General features: G+C 39.9%; 1 protein-coding gene across 7 annotated transcripts in view; it reads left to right on the forward strand.

Annotated features, from left to right (window-relative positions):
- kiaa1549lb (KIAA1549-like b) overlaps positions 1–27,301 on the forward strand; it is a 238,743-nt gene that overhangs the window by 125,931 nt on the left and 85,511 nt on the right. For 6 of the 7 annotated variants that reach the window (XR_012394355.1, XR_012394354.1, XR_012394356.1 and 3 more), the window contains exons 14-16: positions 9,522–9,652; positions 15,553–15,677; positions 19,939–20,156. Coding sequence is in view for 4 of the 7 variants with exons in the window: in XM_009293641.5 (XP_009291916.1) it covers positions 9,522–9,652; positions 15,553–15,677; positions 19,939–20,156 (474 nt within the window). In the remaining 3 variants the exon portion in view is untranslated. Of the gene's footprint in view, positions 1–9,521; positions 9,653–15,552; positions 15,678–15,952; positions 16,696–19,938; positions 20,157–27,301 lie in introns of those variants that run through there. The other variant, XM_073930354.1, reaches the window with a different exon arrangement.

A 27,301-nucleotide genomic window follows, 5' to 3' on the forward strand; every position in this document is an offset into this window, starting at 1 on the left:
AGACTTAGGTAACCTGCCGCCCGCGGTGGTTGATACCATCACTCAGGCTAGAGCCCCCTCCACGAGGCGCGCCTACGCCCTGAAGTGGAGTCTATTCACTGAATGGTGTGTCTCTCGCAGAGAAGACCCCCGATCTTGCCAGATCAGTGTTGTGCTCTCTTTCCTTCAAGAGAAGCTGGACAGCAGGCTGTCGCCCTCCACTCTCAAGGTATACGTTGCCACCATCTCCGCTCACCATGACGCGGTGACTGGCGGCACCGTGGGAAAGCATAACCTCATCATCTGGTTCCTCAGAGGCGCTAGGCGAATTAATCCAACTCGCCCCCCTCTCACGCCCTCTTGGGATCTCGCCCTCGTTCTCACGAGCCTGCGATTTGATCCCTTCGAGCCACTTGATACAGTATCTTTAAGATTTCTGTCCCTGAAGACAACTCTGCTGGTTGCGTTGGCCTCCATTAAGAGGGTCGGGGACCTGGAGGCATTTTCGGTCAGTGACTCGTGCCTGGAATTCGGGCCGGAATTTTCTCACATTATCCTGAGACCCCGCCCGGGTTATGTGCCCAAAGTTCCTACCACTCCCTTTAGAGATCAGGTAGTAACCCTGCAAGCGCTGCCCCCGGAAGAGGCAGACCCAGCCCTGTCCTTACTTTGTCCAGTTCGCGCCCTGCGCATTTATGTGGACCGTACTCAGAACTTTAGATCTTCTGAGCAGCTCTTTGTCGGACGGCAGCAGGGAAGTGCCGTGTCTAAACAACGTTTATCCCACTGGATTGTGGAGGCCATTTCATGTGCTTATTTGAGCAGAGGTCAGCCGCGCCCCCCGGGAGTGCGTGCGCACTCCACTCGGAGCGTTGCATCCTCTCTGGCGTGTGCGCGCGGCGCTTCTTTAACAGACATTTGTAGAGCTGCGGGCTGGGCGACACCCAACACATTTGCAAGGTTTTATAATCTGTGAGTGGAGCTGGTTTCCTCAAGGGTGTTAGGGACCTTTGGTGATTGAGGAAACAACTCGGTAGTTGTTGTAACACACTTGCGGTGCCTTTTTTCCCCTTACATGAAGAGATGTGCACCCTCGTGTCTGTCAGTAAAGTTCCCCATTCGGTGAGCCCTGCAGATTCCTCCGAGGCCCCCAGCACTGACTCAGCGGAGGAGTCACTTGCTGGCCCATTACGTTGTAGGTCTGCCCGCTGGTCAGCCCGCGTTTTGGGTATAGGTGCCTGCTATGGCCGATCCCCGCTGGTGATCCCCATATGCTTTCCGCCACGGTTAAGTTCCCCCCCCCCTGGGTGGACCCGTGCTTTCCCTATCCGCTAACCACCTTCTTATGCGCACTCCCCCTTCTCAGGGTTAGTCCATATGTAATTCCATTTGTTTCCCCTATTGGGTGCGGATAGTCTCCGCAGCGTCCTCCCTACTGGGATGGCACGCTTCCCAACGTACTGTCGTATATTCCTAGAATTATCTAGACGCTAGCGACTCCCAAAAAAAATACCTATTCCGTAAAGCTTCTTTTGAAGTGGGATAAGTTAGGGCCAAGGGCACGTTGGAGGACCACGCCTCTCATGATCTGGGTGCGTCACGCTTGCCTAAATGCCCTCTCATGATGGGTGTTGGTAAGGTGCGGTCATTATGGCGCTTTCAATGGGCTCCCATACTTGGATTAATACATCAATCCACTTATAGTTCTGGAGTTACCCCCGAAGGGGAACGTTCGAGGTTACTAAAGTAACCCTTCGTTCCCCGAGGAGGGGAGCGGAAGCACTATACTCCATCGCCATAATGACTGTCCCTTAGCTGTCTCTTCAGCTTAAAAAGGATAGCGTCTGCTGGCGCCAGGTGTGCTTATATGCTCAGTTAATTGGCTATGCAGCACACCTGCGCAGGCTTGCGCTGCCAATTCATTCTTAATTGGCCCGTTCAATACTCTTTCAGACGAGCGGCTTCTGAACCGAATCCTCCCATACGTGGATTAGTACATCAATCCAATTATAGTGCTTCCGTTCCCCTCATCGGGGAACGAAGGGTTACTTTAGTAACCTCGAACGTTAATAAGGACATTCCCACGTTGAAATGTTGTCTGATCATTAAGAATCATACCATATCTTTTTGTTTAATGCAAATGTGTGATAAATGAGTTTTGCTTTTGGGAAATAGTTCTCATAGCAGAAAAAGTTTTAGTTAATAAGTGGATATTTTCGTGATCTGGACCATTTATCTCTGGACAAGCAGATATATAATTCCTGACGAGATGCAATTTTTATTTTCCCTCCTCCGTTCACTGAGGTTTAACTGATTAGCATGTAAATCATGATCTACTGGTCAAATTAAAAGTTTGAAATACTTTTAGTGTGTTTGAAAATGTCTCTTATGCTTACAAAGGATGCCTTTATTTAATGAACAATGACTATTATTGTAAAGGTAACTATTTCTCTTTGAATATAATTTAAAAAGTAATTCACATGAAATCAAGGGATGCTCACAAAATAATTGGGCTTTTAATATATTTGTAATACAGCTGTAATAATGCACTCACCAGCCACTTTATTAGGTACACCTTACCAGTGCCAGGATGTACCCGCGTTTGCCTTCAGAACTGCCCTAATCCTTCATAGCATAGATTCAACAAGGTACTGGAAATATCCTTTAGCGATATTAGTCCATATTGACATGATAGCATCACACAGTTGCTGCAGATTTGTTGGCTGCACATCCATAATGCAAATCTTCCTTTCCACATCTCAAAGGTGCTTAACTAGATTGAGGTCTGGTGACTGTGGAGGCCATTTGAGTACAGTGAACTCATTGCCATTTTTAAGAAATCAGTCTGAGATGATTTGCTTTTTATGACATGGTGTGTTATCCTGCTAGAAGTATCGATCAGAAGATGGGTGCACTGTAGTCAAAAGGGGATGGACATGGTCAGAAACAATATGGTTGATACAAGGCAGGATGGATCCATGCTTTCATGTTGTTGAAGCCAATTTCTGACCCTGCCATCTGAATGTCGCAGCAGAAGTTAAGATTCTTCAGACCAGTCAACACTTTTCCAATCTTCTATTGTCCAATTTTGGTGAACCTGTGCAAATTGAAGCCTCAGTTTTCTGTTCTTTGCTGACAGGAATAGCACCCGGTGTGGTCTTCTGCTGCTATAGCTCATCCACCTCAAGGTTCGACGTGTTGTGCTTTCAGAGATGCTCTTCTGCACACCTGAGTTGTAAGGAGGGGTTATTTAAGTTAATGTTGCCTTTTTATCAGCTCAAACCAGTCTTGTCATTCTCCTCTGACTTTGTGCATGAAAATCCCAGTAGATCAGCAGTTTCTGAAATACTTAGACCAGCCCATCTTGCACCAACAACCATGCCACGTTCAAAGTTACTAAAATCACCTTTCTTCCCCATTCTGATGCTCAATTTGAACTGCAGCAGATCGTCTTGACCATGTCTACATGCCTAAATGCATTGAGTTGCTACTATGATTGGCTAATAAGAAATTTGCATTAATAAACAGGTAATAAAGTGTCCGGTGAGTGTATATGAACAATGTCACATGAGTAGCAGTTCTGATATTCAGTTTTATCACACTGCTTTTTTTATGATGTTCACACTGTATGTGATTCGGCTGTAGGTAATCACAGATGTGCCGATATGCCCCCATATCACAGTACAATTGAAGTGTGATTTTGCATTCATGATGATATATAAGTGATTTTGCATTTCAATGACATAAGTGTGTTTATACAACATTCCAATGACATAAGCATAAATAAGTAAGGAGTGTTTTAAACCCTTATTTGCAAATTACTTTTCTTTCTGTCATTGATTTGATTCTCAGGTTGTTAGTTTAAACTGCTGACCAAAAACATCCATTGTTAATTAAAAACATCAATTTAGAACTAGTAATAAAGATTTTTTTTTTTTAATTACAGGATGTAGAGAAGTGGTTCTAAACTTTTTTTTTTTTTTGGAAAATATTGTAAGGTACGGAGACCCGGAAGAGACGTGATGGTGGGGAAAAAAATAGGTGTAGGAAGAAAAAAATTGGTGGAGGAAAAAAAACTGTGGGAGACAAACATATTTTAAGTTTTTTTTTACGTTCCCTCACAAAGATGTTTTTGCGTTATCCCGCAAAACTGTTTTTTCACAAACACTTCCTGTTCTCATTTATGTAAACCCTCGAAATTCTCCCATATTTTACCATTCTATCCCACTATCATCCTATCATTAAGTATTTTCCCATATTTCTGATGTATTTTTAATCTTGAAAGCACGCTAAAATTAATATTAAAATGTCTGCATTTACTTTCTTTACATTAAGGCTGTGCGTAGACCGTCATCTTTCATATGCTACCTCTGAACCTGTGAATGCATGTAAGCGGTGACTGATAGACGCGCTTCGTACAATAAACTGATCCCAGATCAGCTTCTGTACACGCAATTTACAGAGGAGCAAACGTGCTGGACACTTTTGGATTCTGATGTATGTTTAAACAGACAAATACACTGAAAAATATGTAAACATCTCCATCCTGCATCTAATATTCTCTTAAATGAGCACAAACAGTAAGTAATGGAATGCTTTCATTATTGATCTGTGCATTCTTACAGTGACACCTCTGTTATCAAACAAAACAAAACATCAGATTCATTTGCTGCTCACTTGTTTGATAACAGAGGTGTCACTTTAAATGGCATGTACAGAAGCTGATCTGGGATCAGTTTATTGTACGGAGCGCTTCTGTCAGTCAGCGCTTATGCATTCACTGGTTTAGAGGTTGCATATGACAGGCGACGATCGACGCATATCTTTAATGTAAAGAAAGTGGGATAGAATGGTAAAATATGGAAGAATTTCGGCAAAAACAGGAGGGTTTACATGAGTGAAGTGAACAGGAAGTGTTTGTGGAGAAACAGTTTTGCGAGAGAACGCAAAACATCTTTGCGAGGGAACGCAAAACTTTACGAGTGAACGCAAAAACTTAGAAATATATATTTTCCTCCCATCCATTTTTTTTCTTTAACCCATTTTTTTTCCTTCCTACCCATTTTTTTTTCACCCAGCCAATTTTTTTCTCCTCCACTATGTCCCTTCTGGGTCTTTGTAGTAAGGCCTCCCCTTAACATGTAATTATATTATCTTTCATATAAGTTTGCAATGAGAATGCAGAAAAAAAATGTTGTTTTTAAACAAACAATACTATATTTAGATATTTTTATGCACAAATAATAGCCTAATTTAAAAGCAAAACATCAGTAGACCATTTGTAAATAAAAAAACGCAAGCCTTGGCCTTTAAATTGGCCCTATATTAATAACTATTTTTTTTTAAAGTTTCTTGTCAGTAGGTGTGACGTCTCATCTCATTTTGGGTGTGTGTCAATTCTTTTGCCTTGCGCTCATAAAAGGGCTTGTCGCGGTATTGGCGATGAGGCATTTGCAAACGTCTTATTAATTTGGATGGCCTCATGCATGAAACACTTCAAAAATATTGTTCATCTGCAGAAAAGAGCATAATTGAATGGAAACAACTTTTTCTAGTATTTTAGACATTAATGGAAGATTTGAAATAGGCCTATAGTTAGCTAAGTTGTTGGGGTCTAGTTGTGGTTTCTTAATAATAGGCTTAATAACAGCTAGCTTGTAAGAGTTTGGAACATGGCCTATAGATAAAGAAGAGTTAATAATGTTAAGAAGAGGTTCTCCTATAGCAGGTAGCAGCTCTTTCAGTAATTTTGTTGGAATTGAATCCAGCATACACGTAGCTGGTTTAGAGCTATTTATAATTTTATCTAGCTCTTCCTGTTCTATGATTTTGAAGCAGTGTAGGTTATTATTATGATTCAATGAAATATTTACAGGATTTGGAGTATAAGCCGGTGCAGAAAGTTTGGCATCTCCTATTTTCTGTCTAAAGCCTTCTATTTTATTACTGAAAAAATTCATGAAGTCATCACTACTAATTTGCGGTGGAACAGTTTGTTCCAAGGATGACCGATTATTTGCTAATTTAGAGATGGTGTTAATTAAAAATCTAGGATTGTTATGATTATTTTCTATCAGTTTGCGCAGGTGCTCGGTCCTGGCAGATTTTAGAGCCCTCCTATAGCTGGACATACTGTCTTTGTACGCAATTCTAAAGACCTCTAAATTAGTTTTTTTCCATTTACGTTCCAGGGCGCGGGTTGCTGTTTTGAGCGCACGAGTATGACTATTATACCATGGTATAGTTTTAATCTCTCTAGCCTTTTTTAATTTGATGGGTGCCACAGTATTTAGTGTGCTAGTAAAGATGGCATCCATACTGCTGGTTACTACATCAAGATCATTTGAGTTTGCGGGTGCATTATGAAATAGAGAGAGATCAGGTAAGTTATTTATAAATTCATCTTTGGTTGACTGAACAATAGTTCTACTAGGGCGGAGTATTGGAGCGGGTTTGCTGATTTCAGGTAAACACAGCTTATATAGTAAGAGGTAGTGATCTGTAATATCATCACTTTGTGGTATAATGTTTTCGTCAATAACCTCGATTCTATAAGACAGAATTAGATCTAATGTATGCTTTAAGCGATGGGTTGGACCCACAACGTTTTGCTTTATCCCAAGTGAGTGTATTAAATCCATAAACGCAAGCCCTAATGTATCGTAAGCGTCATCTATGTGGATGTTAAAGTCACCTACAATTAGCATTTTATCAGTTTTGACTAGTAAGTCAGAAATAAAATCTGAAAATTCTTTTAGAAAATTGACATAGGGTCCTGGGGGTCTATATATGGTGATTAAAGTTAAAGATAACATAGGTTTTTGCATAGTATCTGGAAGCTGAACATTAAGCGCTAATACTTTAAAGGAGCTAAACATAAGTCCTTTTCTCTGATTAATATTAAGGAAATCACTAAAGATTGATGCAACTCCTCCACCACGACCAGTTTGACAAGCCTCATGTTTATATAAGAATCCTGGAGGAGTTGCTTCATTTAAGCTAATATAGTCATTTTGTTTCAGCCAGGTTTCAGTGAGACAATGCATTAAGATTGTTTTCTGTTATTATTTCATTAATGATAAGTGCTTTAGGTGCAAGTGACCTGATGTTTAGGAGACCAAGCTTTACGAAATTTGTATTTTCACTTTCTACTGGTTTTTCTGGTTTGATACTTAATAGATTTTTTTCTGGAGCACACAGTACGTTTATTTCTTAATCAAATAATACGAGGAACAGACACAGTCTCTATAGGATTCGCTAAATATGCGTTACTGATGTTTAAGTGGGACGAACAAGAGTCTAGGTGGCTATAATGTGAATTTTGTGAATTTTTATGTCCTAGTCAGATAGTGCGAAGTAATCTGGAGATGTTGTCCGACAGGAGTTCAGCTCCGGCTCGACTGGGGTGCAGGCCGTCAGGACGGAAGAGCCTAGGACGCTCCCAGAAAAGATTCCAGTTATTAGCAAAGAGCAATTTCTGTTCTTTACACCATGTTAATAGCCATTCATTCAGAGCAAAAAGTCTACTGAACCTTTAATTTCCTCGGCGGTAGGTAGGAAGCGGCCCAGAAACGATGATCTGCGTGGCGGGCGAGGTGCGTCGAACCGTCTCGATCAGGCTCCTGAAGTCCTTCTTCAGGATCTCCGACTGCCGGAGCCCGTTGTCGTTTGTCCCCACATGGAGGACAACGGCACCAGGGCTCTCGGCAGCGCCCAGGATGGTTGGAATCTGTGTAGAAATATTTCTCACACGGGCACCAGGAAAGCAGAAAGTACGTACTTTATTACCTTTTGAGGAGGCGGCACGGACGTGACGAACGATCAAGTCACCGATGATGGCCACATCGGGACCCGACTCGCGGAGAGGGGAGAAGCGGTTCTCCGTGGAGATCTCGAACACGGGAGGAGGAGATGTTCTGCCCCGGGATCTGGCAAGCACCTTACGCGGCTGCACCCAGGCGCCGTGGTAGACGGGTGTCAGCGTGAACGATGCCTGGCCGAGCCGCGCCCTGGGTGTGCTGGGCCTGGACAGAGAAGGACGCGGGGTTGAGGTAGAGGGAATGATGTGGTTGTAATTTCCACGTACCTTAGATGATGAGGCGGCCTTAGCGTTAGGCACAACAAGCGACGCCCGTTGTTCCTGCAGCCGCGTCCGCCTCATCAAAAGTGCCCGGATCTGGGACTCCACTTCTTCTAGCTCCAGCTCCAACGCCTCCATCGATGCTTCTCCTGCAGACAAGAACAGAGACGCAAGCGACATTTTACGGGGTAAAGAGCAAAGCCAGTAAGTCAAAAGTGTATGGTAAAAGAGGTCGGTAGCTTTAGCTGACCAGCGGCGCTTGCAGGCTAAAACTACAAACAACAGGCGGATGCTCGAGGGACAGACCGTTTTAAAGCAGTTTTGTTTGTATAAATGTATTAAGGGTTTGTTCACCCTAAGTAGGAGAGACAAATACTTAGCGAATGAGGAAGAATTTTATGATTAAGATTTAAATTGCGAGTAAATAGCGAGTCCAATCTCCAAGCACACGCAGTAGGCGATGGAACGGAGACAGTGACGTTAGTGACGTCACTCGAGCATGCACTGAGTGACCTTTCGTGGAGGACAAGTCAACATGATCTTTCCCCTAATTGACCACTGCTAAAAAAAAATAAAAAATGGACGCAAACCCCTACAGACCTCCCTGTTGGAAACCGCTGATGTAGAGTATTTTAATGTTTTAGTGATCACAAAACATTATTGCTGTATTTTACTTTATTTTTTGTTGAAGTAGATGCATGCATGTTTTTTTCATCTGTTTTCGTTTTGTTTCTTTAAAATATTGCATACAACAAATTATGTAAAACATGTTGGGTTCCTCATGATCAATTTGTCAGCCGAATCAAATGTTATTACTCAATTGAATGGCCATTAAGTGGTTTTCAGCTGATAAATAATGGCTAGTAGAGGCCACTTGTAGAGGCCTAACAGAAGGCTCCGAAGGCTGTTATTATCCATCCACATGGTTAATCTGCTATAGATCACATACGCTGCAAACGAAATGTAATGAGAATTGTTTATATTATTTATTAAGTTTCATATTACTTATATTTTATTACCGTCTACCCCAATCCTAAACCCAACCGTCACAGTAATGTAAAAACGGATCTGAATCGGGAGTCTTCTCTATTAGTATAGCTGATTAACCATGAAAATAATTTATATTATTTATAAAAATTTATTAAATTATTGTTTTAGCTTATTTAAAAATAAGTAGTTTAAAGAAACAACATTTGAGTGTATGTAATATGACAATTATTCAATATCAAAACTAAAGATGTTAGATATCATGAATGAACTGTAAGATTTACACCATCAAAACAACACTACCATTTATTGTTTTAACTGTGACACCACAGTGGTTTTGATGAAAGTCATGTTGTGTCTCCTTGCATTTATGTGTGTGCGATGAGAATGCAGACAAAGAAAATGACATAACCATCCTCTCATTTCACACATGCACCGACTCACCGCTGCTCCTTGTTGCTATGGTTACTTGCAGTAGGTTGCCGAGTGAGGATGGTTCCGTCATCAGCAGCGAATCAGTGAAGGAGGTCTCAGGAAAGGGCTCGAGTGTGCAAAAAGCCACAGCGCAGCAGAAACTCACCAAGGAGGAGACGAGGAAGAGTAATGGTGAGAAATGCCTCCACTGTTTCAGCACTTTTCGCACTTGTGCTGTCAGGCCACAAAACATCAGTGAATGTTCTGATCTCATGAGGAAAATAAAACTTGGTTCCAACTTGGTGAGCTGAGCTGCCACCATAGACAGGGTCATTTTATGAATAGATATTAATAGATGTTTTATGTGCTTCATGTTGTTGGTTTAGAAATACACTGAATTCATGAGTTATCTAAGCTTAAATGATCTCTAAAATCCTTTTAATAGGTGACTCATTCCAGTATTGTGGTTAATTAGTTATTTTTTTTAATCGATTGACAGCACTAATATATATATATATATATATATATATATATATATATATATATATATATATATATATATATATATATTAGTGCTGTCAATCGATTAAAAAAAATAACTAATTAATCGCACCTTTTTAAAAAAATTAATCACGATTAATCGCGATTAATCACATTTAAAATACTGAAACTTGTAATTTTGGCTATTCAAATGTAAAATTAATCTAAGCGCAAGACAAAAACTATTAAAATTCAAAATATAATTGTTTAATAGATTTTTTTTTTTTTACTTGTAACACAGATTTCTTCATGCATACAACATACCCACAATAAACCATCAAGATCCTGGCTTGACAGCCATATTTATTAAAGAATTTAAAACACAGGCAATTTAATGACATTTAAATTTCAAAACAGTCAATGCCAATAAAGAAAACATTGATTTCCATGTTGGATTCTAAGTGGACTGCAAAAAAAAAAAGCCAAAATACAGGAATTGCAGATATGGAAAATGAAAAATTATAATAATAAACTATAGAATACAAGACGTCAGACTTTTAGGCCCCAACGGCCTTCCATACTGGAGCGACTCCCCTCAGATTCAACACGCATGATCACGTTCATCAAATTTGCTTAAACTAAGCGTCCTAAAGTATTACTGTATTTCATAATGATTCTGACACAACAACTTGAAGCATACACTTTAGTTGCGTTTAAGGATGAAACATGCTAAACTTGGAGGGCTCATGCTGAAAGGCAGAGTAATGCCCTGTCTTTGACAGCTCGCGACTTCACCAGAGACTTTCTGAGTACATTCACATACATAAGACACCAATACTCCGATTTTAATATGATTAAGATTATACTCTTATTAAAAGTCTACCGTGTAACCTAAGCAGTGATTTTATTACCTTAAAGGAACACAGAGTCACGAAATGCAGAGGATTTTCTTTCTGTTTGCCATGCGGTATCAACTTACAACAGAAGTCGAAAGTTAAAAATAAAACACCCAAAATTGCATGAAACTCTGGAGAGCCTGGTGATGCGACTAATTGTTTTATACTGAAACTTGCCTTCAAAAAGGGCTTCCTTGGTCTCATCCACATTTCTTGATTGTGGATGCCAAATACAGATTGTGATGCCTTTTTTACAACAAATTTAACAGAGTTGACCAGAATGTAGATGTTGCAAACAGGAGATGTGATGACACCAGTTGGATCCAAATACAGTTTAGCAAGAATGGTCAGATGGGCAGGGGTCGCATACTAGCATCAACAACAAAGTAGGGATGGCTGATATGAAACTGTCGAGATCCCGAAACGCAAGAGTTTTATAGCACTACACCAAAGCATACTCCAAAACACCTAGGTCACATGACTAAGGTGATTTGAAACACCCAGGTCATATGACTAAAGTGTTTCGAAACACCAGGTCACGCGACTAAATTGATTCAAAGCAGTGGCCATTTCAGAAGCATTTCAAGACCTGCCAAATCTGTGTTTGATTGACCGAGTTGAAAAAAACTTTTATCTCATGTAGCCTAGTGATTGTGCTGCCAGTGGCTCCCAACTCCCGACTGAAGTTATGACTTGATGCATTTTAATAATGTTACTTTTTTATGACCAAAACAAGACCTATTTATACACAAAGTGTTTATTTGGATATGAGACCAACGTTAAAACAAAACAGATTACAAGAACAGAGCATTCAAAAACTATCGTCTTTTACTGCATCACCCTGGATTCAAACCAATTATTTCAGCATGTTAGTCTAGAGCTCTCACCACTTCACTTAATCACTTGAACCCTCAACTCAACAACGTGGGGTTTAATACCTCAATTTGCTTAACTGTTTCTTTTGGTGAAGATTCTAGAGTAATTCATAAAAAATACCACTAGGTGTCACTGTAGATAATCCAAACAAAGATAATCCAAAGTGTAATCAGAATAACAGGCATAGGGTCAAGACAGGAAGCAAAGAAAAAAACAAACCAAGAAAAAAAAAAAAAAAGAAAGAAAAACCAAGACAGGCAAAAACACAAAGAAACACTTGTGATTGTAATTTGTTGCAAGATGGTAAATAAGACTCGGGCTGTGTCTGAAACCACCTTCTACTCAGTAGGTACTGCATTTGAATTTAAACATACTAATCAGTCGTTAGAAAAGTACGTTCTATACAGTATGAATGTGAAAAGTATGAATGGAATTCGGACGTACAACATCCGCATAGTTCTCGCTTACTGATTTTCGAATTCTATGAATTCGGAAATACTACTCGGCTCGCATACTGATTTTAGCGTACTATATAGTATGGAAGTATGCGGTTTTGGACGCAGCATCGGTGTGTGCGAGTGGTGTATTGACAGTCCAAGTAATCAGTGCAAATGATCTACAGCTGTGTGAATGTCAGTGTACAGATAGTGTTCAGCTGTAGCGGAGTTGATTAGCACAATGTTGATTAGCACAATGCATGATAGTAGTTGTAGCCTTGGAGGATGACAAGCCTGGAACTATTAGCTAAAACGATAATGTGTGCATTCCAAATCGCATACTTATACACTATTCTACACCATTTGGTATAATAAATAGTGTAAGTAGTGCATTCACACTGAAAACGCTAAAGAGAATAAGTGCAGTTTAAACAACCGGATGATGCAATTATCCAACCTTTAAAATGAAGTGTGGAATGATGGACACTTCACACACTCAACGGATGCTGCTTTGCTCATGTAGCGGGAACGACATTGATGTTGGATTAGTTTATTTAATTTGGATTGTGAAAGCAAAGTTCTCCTACGAGAGTAATTATAGCGTCTCCCGAGGGTGAATGTTGTTATCATGGCAGGTATGACAATTCTTTCACTAATTTGGCAAATGACAACCAAATGATCATCCTGTGAGGGATGGAGCTCTAAAAATATTAATATAACATTATTGTTTGACATGATCCCTTCTGTCATTGTGGCTACCAGCATCACTGGGGAGCAACAGGGGGTCACACGCACATTTTAGCAGACACGCAAAAACACAAAGAAAGGCATAGCCATTGAAGGTGAACTGCAATATGGTTATACTTTTTCCGTACGATAAGTCATAATTTTTATAAATCTTTAAACAAAAAAAACTATAAACACATATAACTGAATTTGAACTGACCTGGTAAACACTTACAAACACCACATGAGGACATACTGTAAACATATCCCTAACAACATAAGGTGCCATATGTTCAGGTCCTGTTGGCACATGCTGCATGTGACCTTAGTCAGATGGAACTTTAATCCGTGGGGAGGTGAATTGTGCCAGAACAGAATTTCAGTCATTCAGATTTGGTCGTAAAAATCATGTAAAGTGCCCTATTATGCTAAGTTAAAAGCTTCTAAATTTGTCTTGGAGGTCTCCTACAAGTTTAAATCCATCCATTTTCTCTTAATACACATACTCCCCCCCCCCATTGTGTCTTCAAGAGACAATTTGATGCAGTATCTGTAAACCTTTTTTTTTCTCTCTCTTATTAAATATTATCTTCCATTCAGTTTGTGATTTAGAATGTTAATGTAAATAGTGCAAAGATTTATAGAGAAAGCCCAATTTTATTTTATTATATTATACGCATATAATTATTACAAGTGGACTTATCTGTAAACCCTAATAGGTTGAGACTTCTCAAATAATTTGAGGATAGTGATTCCCCTAATTCGTTTGAGTAATGGGAAATCAACAACTCAATTAATTGAGTTGTACAAATGTGGTCTCTTCATTGAATCAACTTAAATGTTTAATTGCAGAAAACTTAAAATCTTTAATAGACTAAACTTCCAATTTTTTCAGCTTTTATTCTTTACTAACTTGCCTACTCCCATGGCCGTTTATATCGAAGTTGATATTTAGCCACACCATGTTGGTGTTCCGTAACATCTAATTAAGGACACACATACTACGGACAGTTTAGCTTTCCTGATTGATCTATAGCGCATGTCTTTGCTCTATGTGGAAAACCAGAGTGCCTGGAGGAAACCCACACCAACACGGGGAGAACATGCAAACTCCACACAGAAATTCCAAATGACTCAGCCGGGACTTGAACCATCAAACTTCTTGCTGTGAGGTGACAGTGCTACCCATTGTGCCACTCTGTCACCGCTGCATGTATATAAATTAAGAAAAATATATACAAGCATTTCATTATGTACTTACTAATTTAAATTTGTCAGATGGGTTAAGGTAGTGTACTGCTGTGCTTCAGCAAAATTTACCATCACAAGCAAAATGACCACCTTGTGTCTTTTAACATATATCGACTAATCAGCGCAGTTGTCAAGGCAGAATTTCAAGCACAACCAATTATTTTAAACAGAGACATGGTGAATCGTTTATAGAAATTAAAATGTTAAGTTCAGCTTTTTGCTGACTAGAGAGTAAGTTAAACACAACTGTTTAAGTCTTGATGCCAAAACTTGGTATTTTAAGTAATGTCAAGTTAGATTAACTTAAAATGTTTAGTAATGACAACAGCAGGGTTTACAGAGTAGCAACTGTGCATGCTGCTCTTTTTATGCTGTTTGTGCTTGCCAACCATCCAATTCTTTAAGACACATACACGCTAAAATGTTAAGAGAAATTAAATAGATGTATGTAACAGTGTCACTAGGTAATATTAAAAACCATTAATAACACTTGAGCTTCTCATGTACTGTATTCAGTCTCCTGTTAAAATTACAAATAACAAAGTCAGACAATTTCTTTTTGTAGAGTTTGAGAATTCTCACTGATTCTGTAGAATAAAAAAACACACAATTTAAAGCTACGTTCATTAAAATATTGCTTTTTGGAGCATAACAGGTGATCAGGTATAAAATTCTGTCATATGTAAAAGAACACCATGCAAATTCATTCAGTTCTCCCTGATCAATTTTAGACTGGTAAGGCTGGTTTTAGGATGGTTTGAGTCCTGGCTAGGCCAGGTGGCATTTCTTTGTGGAGTTTGCATGTTTGTGGGTTTCTGAATACATGTGGTACAGATGAACTGAGTAAACCAAATTGGGCATAATGTGGGAATAAGAGTGTGTGGATGTTTCCCAATGCTGGGTTGTAGCTGGAAGGGCATCCGCTGCATAAAACATATGCCAGAGTAATTGGCAGTTCATTCCACTGTGGCAACCCCTGATAAATCAGGGACTTAGCTGAAGGATAGTGAGCGTTTCTCTTAGATCCATGCCAGCTGTACCACAGGGTTATTTATTTATATTTAGGACAAGATGGACAGTTTTGCTTATCCTTCTATAATTTTTTCCCACTGACATAAGAATATATTTAGATATATTCTCTCAAAAGTGGACCAGCTAGAAGCTTATCTTCTTGATACATTTGCCCAGTTAATTAAAATCAAAAGATATGCTGAGATCTTAGGCTCAGATCTTTTTCATTTGAAATAACTGAGAGCTAAAAAATGTATTCATCTTCTGCACAAGGGATAATCTTGTACAGAGCCACTGCCACATCATCAGGGAGTGAATCTGTGTAAATGCTGTGTGTAAAATCTTGTATCATTTCTGCAGTCTGATGTGGAAACACAGTAAGAAGTGTTTGTATGTGTGTGTTTACTTTTGGCAGATCATTATGACAGTTCATCAGGATCACTTCATCTTATTTCCATAAAACCAATGGCAGCTCCACCCACTTACTCTCACCCCATGTCCTCCGACCGCAGCCAGGACTCTGCTGTATTTAATGGAGAGGTAAGATTTGATTTTATTAGAGTAAACCTCAAAGAGCAACCACTGACTTGCTTCAAAAAGGTTTTGATGGATGGGAATTCAGTTTAGGCACAGGAGGCTGATTGTGACTGTCTACTGACACTTATCCAGTCATATGAGATTTTTGTCATCTCATATCCCGATAACCATATATAATTATAATCTATTCAAGTATTTAATACTGGTCATATGGAAAGGACTATATCATGTTTACATTTTAATGTATATGCTCAAATCTGTACCTTATCCACCACTAGTGTGCAGCATCCACCTGGACCTTGCGCCAGATCGCACACCACACACTAGCTAATTAGTGGAGAGGAAACAGAGTAATGAAGCCAGTAATGATATGGGGATGGCTAGGAGGCCATGATGGACAGAGGCCAGTGGACAAATTTGGCCAGGATGCCAGGGTCAACTCCCTACTCTTTTTCTAAAGACATCTTGGGATTTTTCACAACCCAGAGGACCTCAGTTTAACATCTCATTCGGAAGATGGCGCTCACTGAGCAGTATTGAGTCCGGCGGCATGGTGGCTCAATGGTTAGCACTCTGACCTCACAGCAAGAAGGTTGCTAATTCGAATCTCGGCTAGGCCAGTTGGCATTTCTGTGTTGAGTTTGCATGTGATTCTTCTACATAGGAATTGCTATTGAAACATCAAAATGTTTTTGTTTTATGTTACTTCTAATTGTTTGTTTAAATCCTGAACAGCTTTTGAAGACTTCAATAAGTTTTTGTTCATAAAGGAGGGAAGTTTAAAAAAAAAACGGTCTGAAAAACAGAAAAAGGCGGCGTGTAATAAACCTTTTGTTTAATAAATATATATGTACAAGCTTTTTTGAATGCGATAATTTATTTGACAGCACCAATAAAGACTATATACCTGCTTAGCTATGTGTATAAATATTTTATATAAAAATCAGATAAAAACACCACCACACTTATACACACTTAAATGTGCCTTGTTATCACTGCAATAAAATCTTCATCTTTTCTGCAATAATCCATGTCTTTACTGGGGTTTGGGCAGAATAAACAACCATAACATGTTCTTGTTGTGTGAGCACTTTACCCTCTAAAAAAAATGAATAAATAGTAATGTAGATATGTGTCCACAGCGCTTTTTTATGCTTTTATTTGTTATTTCGTGTTGTCTGAAAGACATCTGCATGGAGGAAAAACAATAGTAATTTAGAATAAACATGTTTTTAAGCCACATAGTAAAGTGTATAATGTGTACAACTCTTTGTTAATGGATGCTACAGAACATTGTATTAAAGTAAACTGATAAACTGTAATAAACACTGGAAAGTTAGTGTAAATTCTGCTGTATTGTGATAGTGCTATAGCATAGAAAACTAAAGCCTGTTGGGTAGTTTGTTTATTCCTACAGTTGTGTTGTACAACAGTAACAGAATAATTACTATGACAATTTAATTCAAGTAATTATCTACAGTATGCTTTCAAACGCTATAGTATTTAGTATAGTATTTTTTTCATGGAACGAAATAGCTTATACAATACACAATATCTCTCGCCTCGATGACGGGCAAATATATTTTAGTTCAGTAGAAAACTCGGCCTTTCCCAGAGATGGGTTGCAGCTGGAAGGGCATCCGCTGTGTAAAAACGTGCTGGATAAGTTGGCGGTCTTTTCTGCTGTGGTGACCCCGGATTAATAAAGGGACTAAGCTGAAAAGAAAATGAATGAATGAATGAACTTGGCCCTCTTCATTATATAAGGATTATATTGAAATAGCCACAGCCATATCACCCTGGAGCCCAAGACCGGTTTCTCACTGAAGCTAAGCAGGGCTGAGAGCCTGGTCAGTACCTGGACGGGAGACCACATGGGAAAACTAGGTTGCTGTTGTAAGTGGTGTTAGTGAGGCCAGCAGGGGGTGCTCAACCTGCAGTCTGTCTGGGTCATATGGCCCGTTTCCACTGAGTGGTACGGTACGGTTCGGTTTGGTACGCTTTTATGGCCGTTTCCACTGTCAAAAGGCGTACCGAACCAAACCGTACCGTACCACTTTTTCGGGACCCTTTCGAAAGGGTCCCAAACTGCAGAAAGGGTCCCAAAAGGTGGAGCTACACGCGCAGCTGAACGCTATTGGTTTACAGAGATATGTAATTCGTAGACGCAACAAGCCAGAATGTAAACAAAGGACCCGCCATGTTTGAAATACACAGCGAGAAATTACAGCGAAATTATATATACATATGCAGCCATGGTCTATCCTGCAAACAAACCCGGTCATCGTCATGATAAACAGCCACAAAGCCATGGAGAAGAGCGGATTTATTTATTTTTTACCCTGTGCCGCGTAGTTTTTACGAGCCAGTCTGAAGCCCGAGTGGTTTCGCTTTCTTCCTTGATTTCGCCGCGTGTCTCTATCTAAAATAACAAACTTCTTGAGCTGATGATAATAACATGCACTTGATTATTGACAAGCTTTTGGAAACCCGATCCTGTGAGAAGCTGACAAACGAGAGTGACACATTCAGAAAGAAAAGGACAAACGTGAGAGTGGGGCGAGGAAAAAAAGGCGAAGCCAAGGATCATGTTATTTCTTCAGCAAACGTGAACAAACTGCCTTGTTTTAATCTTTATTATCACCTTTTGGACTAATATGAACTGGGAATGATGGAATGACTCTCTAACAGAGGCTTCATGTGCTGCTGAAGATTACAGACACAGATGAGAGGTTTACTCTGACTGTAGACTATACTTTGTATTGTTTTGAACCTAATTATTGACGAAATGTCTGCTTTGTGTAGTTCTTCTGTAGTTGGTAACATACCGGATACTGTAAGGGTCTGTATGTGTTCATATATGTTCATTTATTTATTTATTTAATATAATTACAGACTTTACAGTAGGCTATTTCGCACCGTCATTGATCTGCAGTTATAAAAAACTCCTGTTTATAGAAAAGTTAGTAATAAACATTTATACACAAGCATTTATGTTTGTAAAGCATCTATTTTGTGAGAAGTGCTTTTCATATGATATGTGAACGACCTCTGCAGCTTTATCGTAAACATTTTCTCGAGCGAAAATGACGTCGACTGAAACTTTGTCATACACCACGCCCACCAAAAGGGTACCCTTGGTAGTGGAAACGCAAGCCTGATAAAGGTGACCCGTACCGACCCGAACCGTACCGTACTGTACCTGTCAGTGGAAACGAGCCAATAATGCCCCAGTGAAAGTGAAGGTTACATTACACTGTAAGTGGGCGCTGTTTTTCAGGTGAGACGTTAAACCGAGGTCCTGACTCTCTATGGTCATTAAAAGTCACATGGCACTGTAAAGAGCAGGGGACCAGGAGTCCCTCAATCGGCCCTCCCAATCATCCACTAAATTGGCTCTGTCACTGTCTCTCCACTCCACCTATAGCTGGTGTGTGGTGAGCGCACTGGTGCCGTTGTCCTGTGGCTGCTGTCACATCATCCAAGTGGATACTGCACACTAGTGGTGATGTGGAGACCCCCCCCTGCGTTGCAGCATAGATTATTGTATCAAAATTTTGAAAAATTATAGGACCAAGCACAGCACTAGGTTGGCTATACTTTGGTATTGTTGTAAAAATGAAGCCAAATCTCTAACTGCCAGTGATCGGCATCTTCACCTTATAATCAGTTCTGTGATCCCCTGCACTCTGCTAGTGTCTGAAGGGAAAGGCACGTTCAAGTTATTCCGGATCCGGCACTACATATTTGGTGAAGAACCGTATATTAGTGCTGTGCTACACATTGCATGGAAAGTAATTTTTCAAAAACTCACAATAGGGGCTCTTTAAACAAGTAGTTTGGCGACTACATGCCAAATTACTAGCCAACTGGACAAATAGTTAAAATAGGCTATTTGTTACACAACCTCATATTTGCTAGTTGGAGTACACAGGTTTAAAATAGGCTGGATGTAAAATAAACGAGTAGATAAAACTGATATAGGGCATGAAACACAATGTTTTTATCTCTGCAAGACTCTACAAAGATTTAATTTAACATCACAGAAATCTTAGTCTATAAAGTCAACAAAAGCTTATTCTTACTAAATCTCAATGCAGACTGTTGCTTAATTTAGTCACATTTGGGCTTCAAAGAGACCTGGCACAGATTTCTTTAAGAAAATCGCTTTACCCATGAGAAATTAATTAGATCTACATTCAAAAAATGTTTTAGTATATGATTGGCCAGTGTTCTATCTCTCTATCCCTCTGTGTGTATACAGGTGAATTTGGCTCTGAAACAGAAGTCAGACATTGAGCACTACAGGAACAAGCTTAGACTGAAGGCCAAGAGGAAGGGTTACTATGACTTTCCTTCTGCTGAGGAGAAAAGCAGCACTAAAGACCTGAGTCAGAGGCACAACAGACCTCCACACCCTCACAGCAGAGCTCAGGAACAGGAGGACGACAGGGGCTCCACATATGTGAAACACCGCAGGAGGTGAGTGATTTTTATTTGTGTATTCTTATCTAAGTAAATGGTAGACATATACTATATGGTCTAGAAAAAAAAAGAAAAAAAAAAAGATCAGACTAGCATTTTTACTGTCAGTAGTACCGTTTATTTGGTAATCGTGGTATGTGCCAGAAAGTTGTAATCAATGTCATTCTCACTTGAAAAAGAAAGTCATATGGGCTGTTCAGATATTGCATATTTTGTGATCTCAAGTTTATTTTTTCACATCAGGCATTCCACATATTTTAGATGTGATGTGCCTTTACAAAAATGGCCCAAAACAGTAGAAATGAAAATACATGTGCACCATACTTTACTTTCTTGAACCATATCACTCATTGGAAATCAACTACTGCTATGTGGTCTTAAAAAATGCAAAAACAGGATGATATAAACTATTCCATGTTTTAGTATATGTATATTTGTGTGTGTGTGCATGCATGTGTTTGAGTAAACTAAAACAAAAAGCATATATACAAACACTCGACCAGTGTTAATTTTGACAGCATACTTTGATTTAGTCTTTGACTAAAATTCCAATTTAGTTTTGGTCATATTTTAGTCTTCTGAATCCTTTTAGTTTGTAGCGTACAGTCCACAGATAAAATTACTTATTGATTTTATCACGATCTGGGTTCAGTCGACAAGACGGTTTTACGACTCCTGGCTCCAAAAAGTCTGGGTACCCCCGACAGACTTTATCTCTCCAGTGTCCCTGGATTACTAAGGCCCCGTTTACACTAGTGCGTTTTAGTTTTAAAACGGCGTTGTAGAATGAAAACGATCCGCGTCTACACTCGCGTTTTACCCAGCGTTTCTGAACAGCTCTCCGTCCACACCAAAACACTGAAAACGCACATCACGTGATCACACACACACACACTATCGGGCAAGCGCTCCAGTATTTCTACCCAGATGAGAGCTCTGCTTGTCAGACTGCTCATCAAGCATCTCCTGCTGGATCTAATCTCACTATATTTGCTAAACGTGATATTTCATTCATGTTGTTGTCTTTATCTAACGACATAGGCCAATTCCCTGACTTTGGTCATTGGAATCTATTAAGTTACTTGTTCACGGGTAACATGTTTTGGTTAAGCGCAAAGATAAGTTAATGATTAATTCAGGTACATTGACTGATCGCTTGCCTTTATTTCCTACAATCTATAAACTTATTGTATGTTATACTTTTATAATAATCGATTATTAAAACTGATATTCAGCAAAAGAGAGGGTGTGTTTCGTATTTTCACTGAAATTGAAAGGAGGCAGTTGTTATCGGCTCCGTTTTGTTATAAATATCCACACAGTGAAGATGATGCTCATATATGCAGTACGACGCCTCAACATTTCTGCTGTCTGTTAAGTTGCTAATATTAAAAAGAAAATAGGCAGTTCCTTCAATCATGTTTACATTTTATTGTTGAGAAAGGGAAACAACGTAGCCAAGGTGATGTGAATGAAGTTATAAAGTACACTGTTCCCTTTGAAGATTTACCCGTGTACTCGGTATGTTTTCCATATCAAACTGAGAAGGGGGAGACTGCAGCCTTGATCAAACTTGCGAAGTCTTAACTTACAAGAAGAGGATGCAAGACTGAACTGTGTGTGGGCTACTTAATATTGAGGAAAAGCCCCAATCAGATAGGCGAAAGTTTGCAGCCCCGCCTCCGTTTTCAGATGTCTCCGTCTTTCCCCTTCCACACTGAGACGGAGCAGCAGCGTTTTAGAATGAAAACGGCCTCTCCAGCGTTTTCAAAAAGCTCCGTTTTCAGAGCTCGAGAACTCCGGTGTAGTGTGGACGAATGGCGTAACCGTAGCAAAACTTATGCGTTTTCAAACTAAAACGCACTAGTGTAAACGGGGCCTAAGCCTAGAGCTTCAAATACATTCCTGCCCAAACACACACACACAACCACGGGGCTGTTCTGACAGAAAGAAAATGCACTCAGAAATCCTAAAAACAGCACAAAACTAAAGTGTTATGTTTTGTAAACTTTGTATCTCATTTCTGACTTTTCTTACCTGTGTAACCTCTCTTATAACCTGTATGCCTGTTCCTTTTAGGTCTTTTTGAAGCATAAATATTGTAAGGATATGAAAAATTATGTTGATGTACTTTTAAACCCCCCATGTTTGGTACCGATGGGTTTCTGCTGACATTTTACAACACATGATGCATAGATTGAGACCATAACTCGCATTGCTTTATTCTTTAAAGCCCTGTATTAAATGCCTGTCCGCATGCTTTAGACGGACACTCAAATTTGCATACGAGCAGCCTCAAAGGAAGGGTTCCCGCTCAAATTTCCCCTGAAATCATTGGTCAGAATGCTGAACGGGTTGTCACGTGACCCACAGGTATAACCAGACTTCCCCCCCAAACATCCTCAGAGAAGGTCCAAACAAAGAACCCATCAAAACGTGGCCCTTTTAGGGCTACGCGGCTTTTCTACGCCGCATGGACTTTTTCCCGTAACGCTTTCTTTATTTTCCGGCAAAGTAAACTCAGTTTAAAGTTTGTGATCGCATTCCTCAGAACTGTATTACAAACTCAACGCATCAAGAAGGACATCAAAGGAGTTTCATCAGGACGGAAGCATAAAGAGAGAGACCCCAGTCATAGAGTCCAGGTACTTTTAGTTATGCGATTAAGCTGTGCCCCTTTTATCAAAAAGGTGTTTTTATAATCTTGGTGGTCCTTAATGGTGCGTGTGGAACTGAAAGTTTTGTCACTCTTTTATCTGAAATCTATATTTCCGCGCTTTGCTATCTCTCTCTGTTCGTACAAGTTTTATAGTCCCGGATAGACCCGATATCTCCACGTGGTTTACCTTTGTTCCGTGTTTAATGTATGTTTGTGCGTTTGTTTGTTCGTTACGTCTGTCTAGTCAATAAATTCCATTGTAATCAAATGAATTGTATTGTTTGTCTCACGAGAAAATGTCACTGAAATACAGATTTCCCTGCCTAGCTATTATAAGTTGTTTAATACTTTTGAATGATTAATCTACTTCACAAGAAGTAGCAATTAAATTCCCTTTTTCTAAATGAATAGATTACCGTGTCCGCTAAAAAGAGCGGCGGCTCTGCTTGTGTTTGTTTGGTCAAATTAACAATAAATTGATCTGGAATATTAATGATTAATAATAATTCGTTATTGTTGATAATTAATATTCATAATCTGGGAATCCGCTCGGTCGCGCGAGCATGATCATATACAATCATATGTTTGTTTGACCAAATTGACTGAAGCTTAAGCCGGAATATTGATAATTAAGAATAAACCGTTATTGTTGATTATTAATATTCATAAAATGAGCTAATTTCTGTTACAAGTTTTAGTCTAGTTTTAGTCGACTAAATCTACTCGAGGTTAGTTGACTAAAATATATTTGGTTTAATTTAAGTGTGATTTAATTAAAACATTGTATACATTTATTTCTACAAAATATTATAACTTAAAACTATGAGGATGGGATTTAAACAAGAACTTACAGAGTACAACGTACTGACTTATGCACTCAGCCACCTCATCATGTGTAAGCGCAGCTTTGTGCTAGAGAAAGGATTAAAATTTAATTAGATGAACAACAAGGATGGGACTCAAACCCACGCAAAAAAGAGCACAATGTCCATTGCCTTAACCACTCAGCCACCTCGTCTCAGATTATCTGATGGCTGCGCGAAGCTGGACTTTGTTTTTTCCTGAGAGCTCTTACAGAAAATATAAAGTTCAAGGTTGTCATAAGGAGCTTTTCAGTAGCTCTGATCAGTGCCCCAAAGTTAATGTTCAACACTAACTTCAACGTTTTTTTCTGGTTTTGTAGGAGAAAAAGTAGACAGAAGGCTACTAAACATGCAGCAGGCTGGATTAACCTGTACCATAACATTCTTCAGAATACTAACAGAGTGCGTGTAAGAAACCTTCCATGGAAGCACCAGGCTCTTTAAAACCCTAAAGCATTTGAATGACGTGGATGGGATTCGAACCCATATGTGCAGAGCACAGTGGATAAATAGTCCATCCCTGCTGGAGGCTGGATTAACTTTACCATAACACCCTTCAAATTGTTAAGATAGGTGTAAGTGAAAAACCTTCAATAGCAGCACCGGGCTCTCTCACAACACTAAAGCAATTTACAACAAGGAAGGGATTCAAACCCACACGTGCAGAACAGAATTAATTAGCAGTCCATGACCTTAACCACTCAGCCACCTCCTCTCGCATGTAAATGTATTCCTCATGGAGACTGGACTGTGGTGTATATGTATGTTTTTGCAGCTAATTTCACTAAAGATTACATAAAATTTTCACATAACATCCTTTAAGACGCTGAGAGGTGCAAGAAACCGTAGACAGAAGCACTGGCCTCTCTCAAAACAGTGAAACTCTAAGAATGGGATTTAAACCAGCACTTGCAGAGTACAACATAACTTTCAAGAGTTCACACTTAGCTGATGATTGATAAGAAAGCGTGTTTGGCATGCCTTTGAACGGTGGGAGAAAACCAGAGAACCTGGGGAAAACCCACGCGAAACTCGAGGAGGACATGCAAACTCCACACAGATACGCAGACCGGTCTGCAAAGGGCCAAACCAGTGGCATTCTTACTGTGAGGCAACAGTGCAGGCCACTGTGCCACCCTATCAGAGAAGGGGAGGAGTAGGGGTGGAAAGGGGGATTCTTCAAAACGAAGTTGACTGGAGCAAAAAGCTCCAGTGTGTCAGTGTTCATCTGATTGGTGCAATATGCGGCTGGTGCATTACCAGCTGTGTTCAATCATAAGCACATGATCCTCTCAAAATTAGTTTATAAATAAACCACACTTAGTCACCTCATCATGTAAGAGTGCAGCTTTGTTCTAGAGGAAAGATTAACTTTTAGTTAGATGAACAAGGATGGGACTCAAACCCATACATGCAGAGCTCAAAGAATTAGCAGTCCTTCGCCTTAACCACTCAGCCAGTTGTCTCAGGTTACCTGCTTGCTGTGCGGGAAGTTGGACTTTGTTGTTTCCTGGGGGTTCTTACAGAAAAGATGAAGGTAAAGGTTGTGATAATAAGCTTTTCAGTAGCTCGGATCTGTTCCCCAGATGGGTTCTGGACTGTGGCATATATGTATGTATTTTTGCTGCTATTTTCGGTAAAAATGGCTTTAAAGTTTGCAACAACATCCTTCAAAGCGCGAAGAGGGTGCAAATAAAAATAAAAAAAAATCCGCTGAAGCACCGGACTCTCTCAAGCACTAGAGGAAATGAGCAATGAGGATAGGAGTCGAACACACACGCAGCGCACAATAGATTAGCAGTCCACCACCTTAACCACTCAGCCATCTTGTCACAAATGTACCTACTTTCCTGGTGGAGGCTGAACTGTGGCATGTATATGTATATGTATGATTTTGCAGCTATTTTCAGTAAGATGACTGAATTTTGCCATAACATTCTTTGAAATGCAAAGAGGGTGCGAGTATGATATCTTAAACGGAAGCACCGGGCTCTCTTAAATGAATGACGAGGATGGCCGCCATGTTGCGAGCTCCCAGCAAACTTTGTGAATTTTACTTGTATTTTTGTTGTTTTTTATTTATGCTGGATGTACACACTGTCATTACCTACGATAGACACACACTTTGGGGAATTGGCTCCCTCGTTGTACATCGAAGACAGGACTTTAGCGACGCTCTGTTTACAAACACAGCAACAGAGCCCTCTGTCTGGGTCACATAACTGAAGCGACAACGGAAACGCAGCCAAAAAAGAGAAAAGTCTTCGTCAGACTAAGACACCTTGGATTTTGACCTCCACTCCCCATCATTCTGCTGGCTAACATTCAGTCATTGGACAATAAACTTTGTGAGCTACGGGTGCGGATTTCCTTCCAACAAGAAACTGCTGCATTATCTGCCTTACAGAAACCTGGCTATCTGCGAAGGTACCAGACACAGCTGCTGTACTTTCGGGGTTCTCCGTACATCGTGCGGATAGAACAAAAGAACTCACAGGGTAAAGCAAAGGAGGAGGTGTTTGTTTCTTAATTAACAACTCATGGTGTGATGAGAGAAACATACACCCAGTTAGATCATTTTGTTCTCCTGATCTGGAATATCTTACTCTTCGGTGTGAACCATACTGGCATACAAGGGAGTTCACAGCTGTTATCATTATGGCTGTGTACATCCACCCTCAAGCCAACACAGAGCAGGTGCACAGGGAACTGTATGGGAGCATAAGCGAGCAGGAAACCGCACACCCGGAGGCAGTGTTTATTGTTACAGGAGATTTTAACCACGCCAATCTTAAGAAAATCGCTCCAAAATACCATTAACATATCACCACAAGCACGCGTGGTGATCGTATTTTGGACCACTGCTATTCCACGTTTTGGGATGCCTACAAATCCCCCCCCCCGCCCATCATTTGGCAAATCAGATCATTCTTCTGTTCTGCTCTTGCCTGCTTACAGGCAGAAACTGAAACAGTAACCACCCACCCTTAGGACGTTTCAGAGCTGGACGGACCAATCGCATTCCATACTTCAAGACTGTTTTGATCACGTGGACTGATGACGACATTGAAGTGTACTCAAACACAGTTACTTGCTTAATCAGAAAGTGTATAGAAGATGGGGTCCCAACAAAAACTGTCCGTATCTACCCCTACCAAAAACCATGGATCAATAACAAAATACAAACAGCCCTATCAGTTTGAGCTTCTGCCTATAAATCCAGAAATGCAGAGGAACAAAAACAAGCAAATTAAAACCTCAGGAAAACCATCAAAGCAGCAAAACATCAATACAGAGACAAGGTAGAGAGTCAATTTAACGCCAATATCGCAAGAAGCATGTGGTAGGGACCTAATTACATTAGACTTTAAAAGTAATAAACCCGCCAATGTAAACATTGCTGCGTCTCTCCCGGACAAGCTCAACTCGTTCTACGCCAATCTTGAAGCCCTGCACAGCAAAATATGGGGACCCAAAACAACTCTATGGGTGTTAATTTCAACACTTTGAAAGTGTCTCATGGGGTCCACTCAAAACATTGTTAAATCAACACTTTCAAAAGGGTTGGCACATTGACACCGAAGTAAGGGTTAATTTTAACTCTGGGCAGAGTTAAAAAA

Source organism: Danio rerio, chromosome 18 (genome assembly GCF_049306965.1).
Source record: "Danio rerio strain Tuebingen ecotype United States chromosome 18, GRCz12tu, whole genome shotgun sequence".
Classification (NCBI taxonomy): domain Eukaryota; kingdom Metazoa; phylum Chordata; class Actinopteri; order Cypriniformes; family Danionidae; genus Danio; species Danio rerio.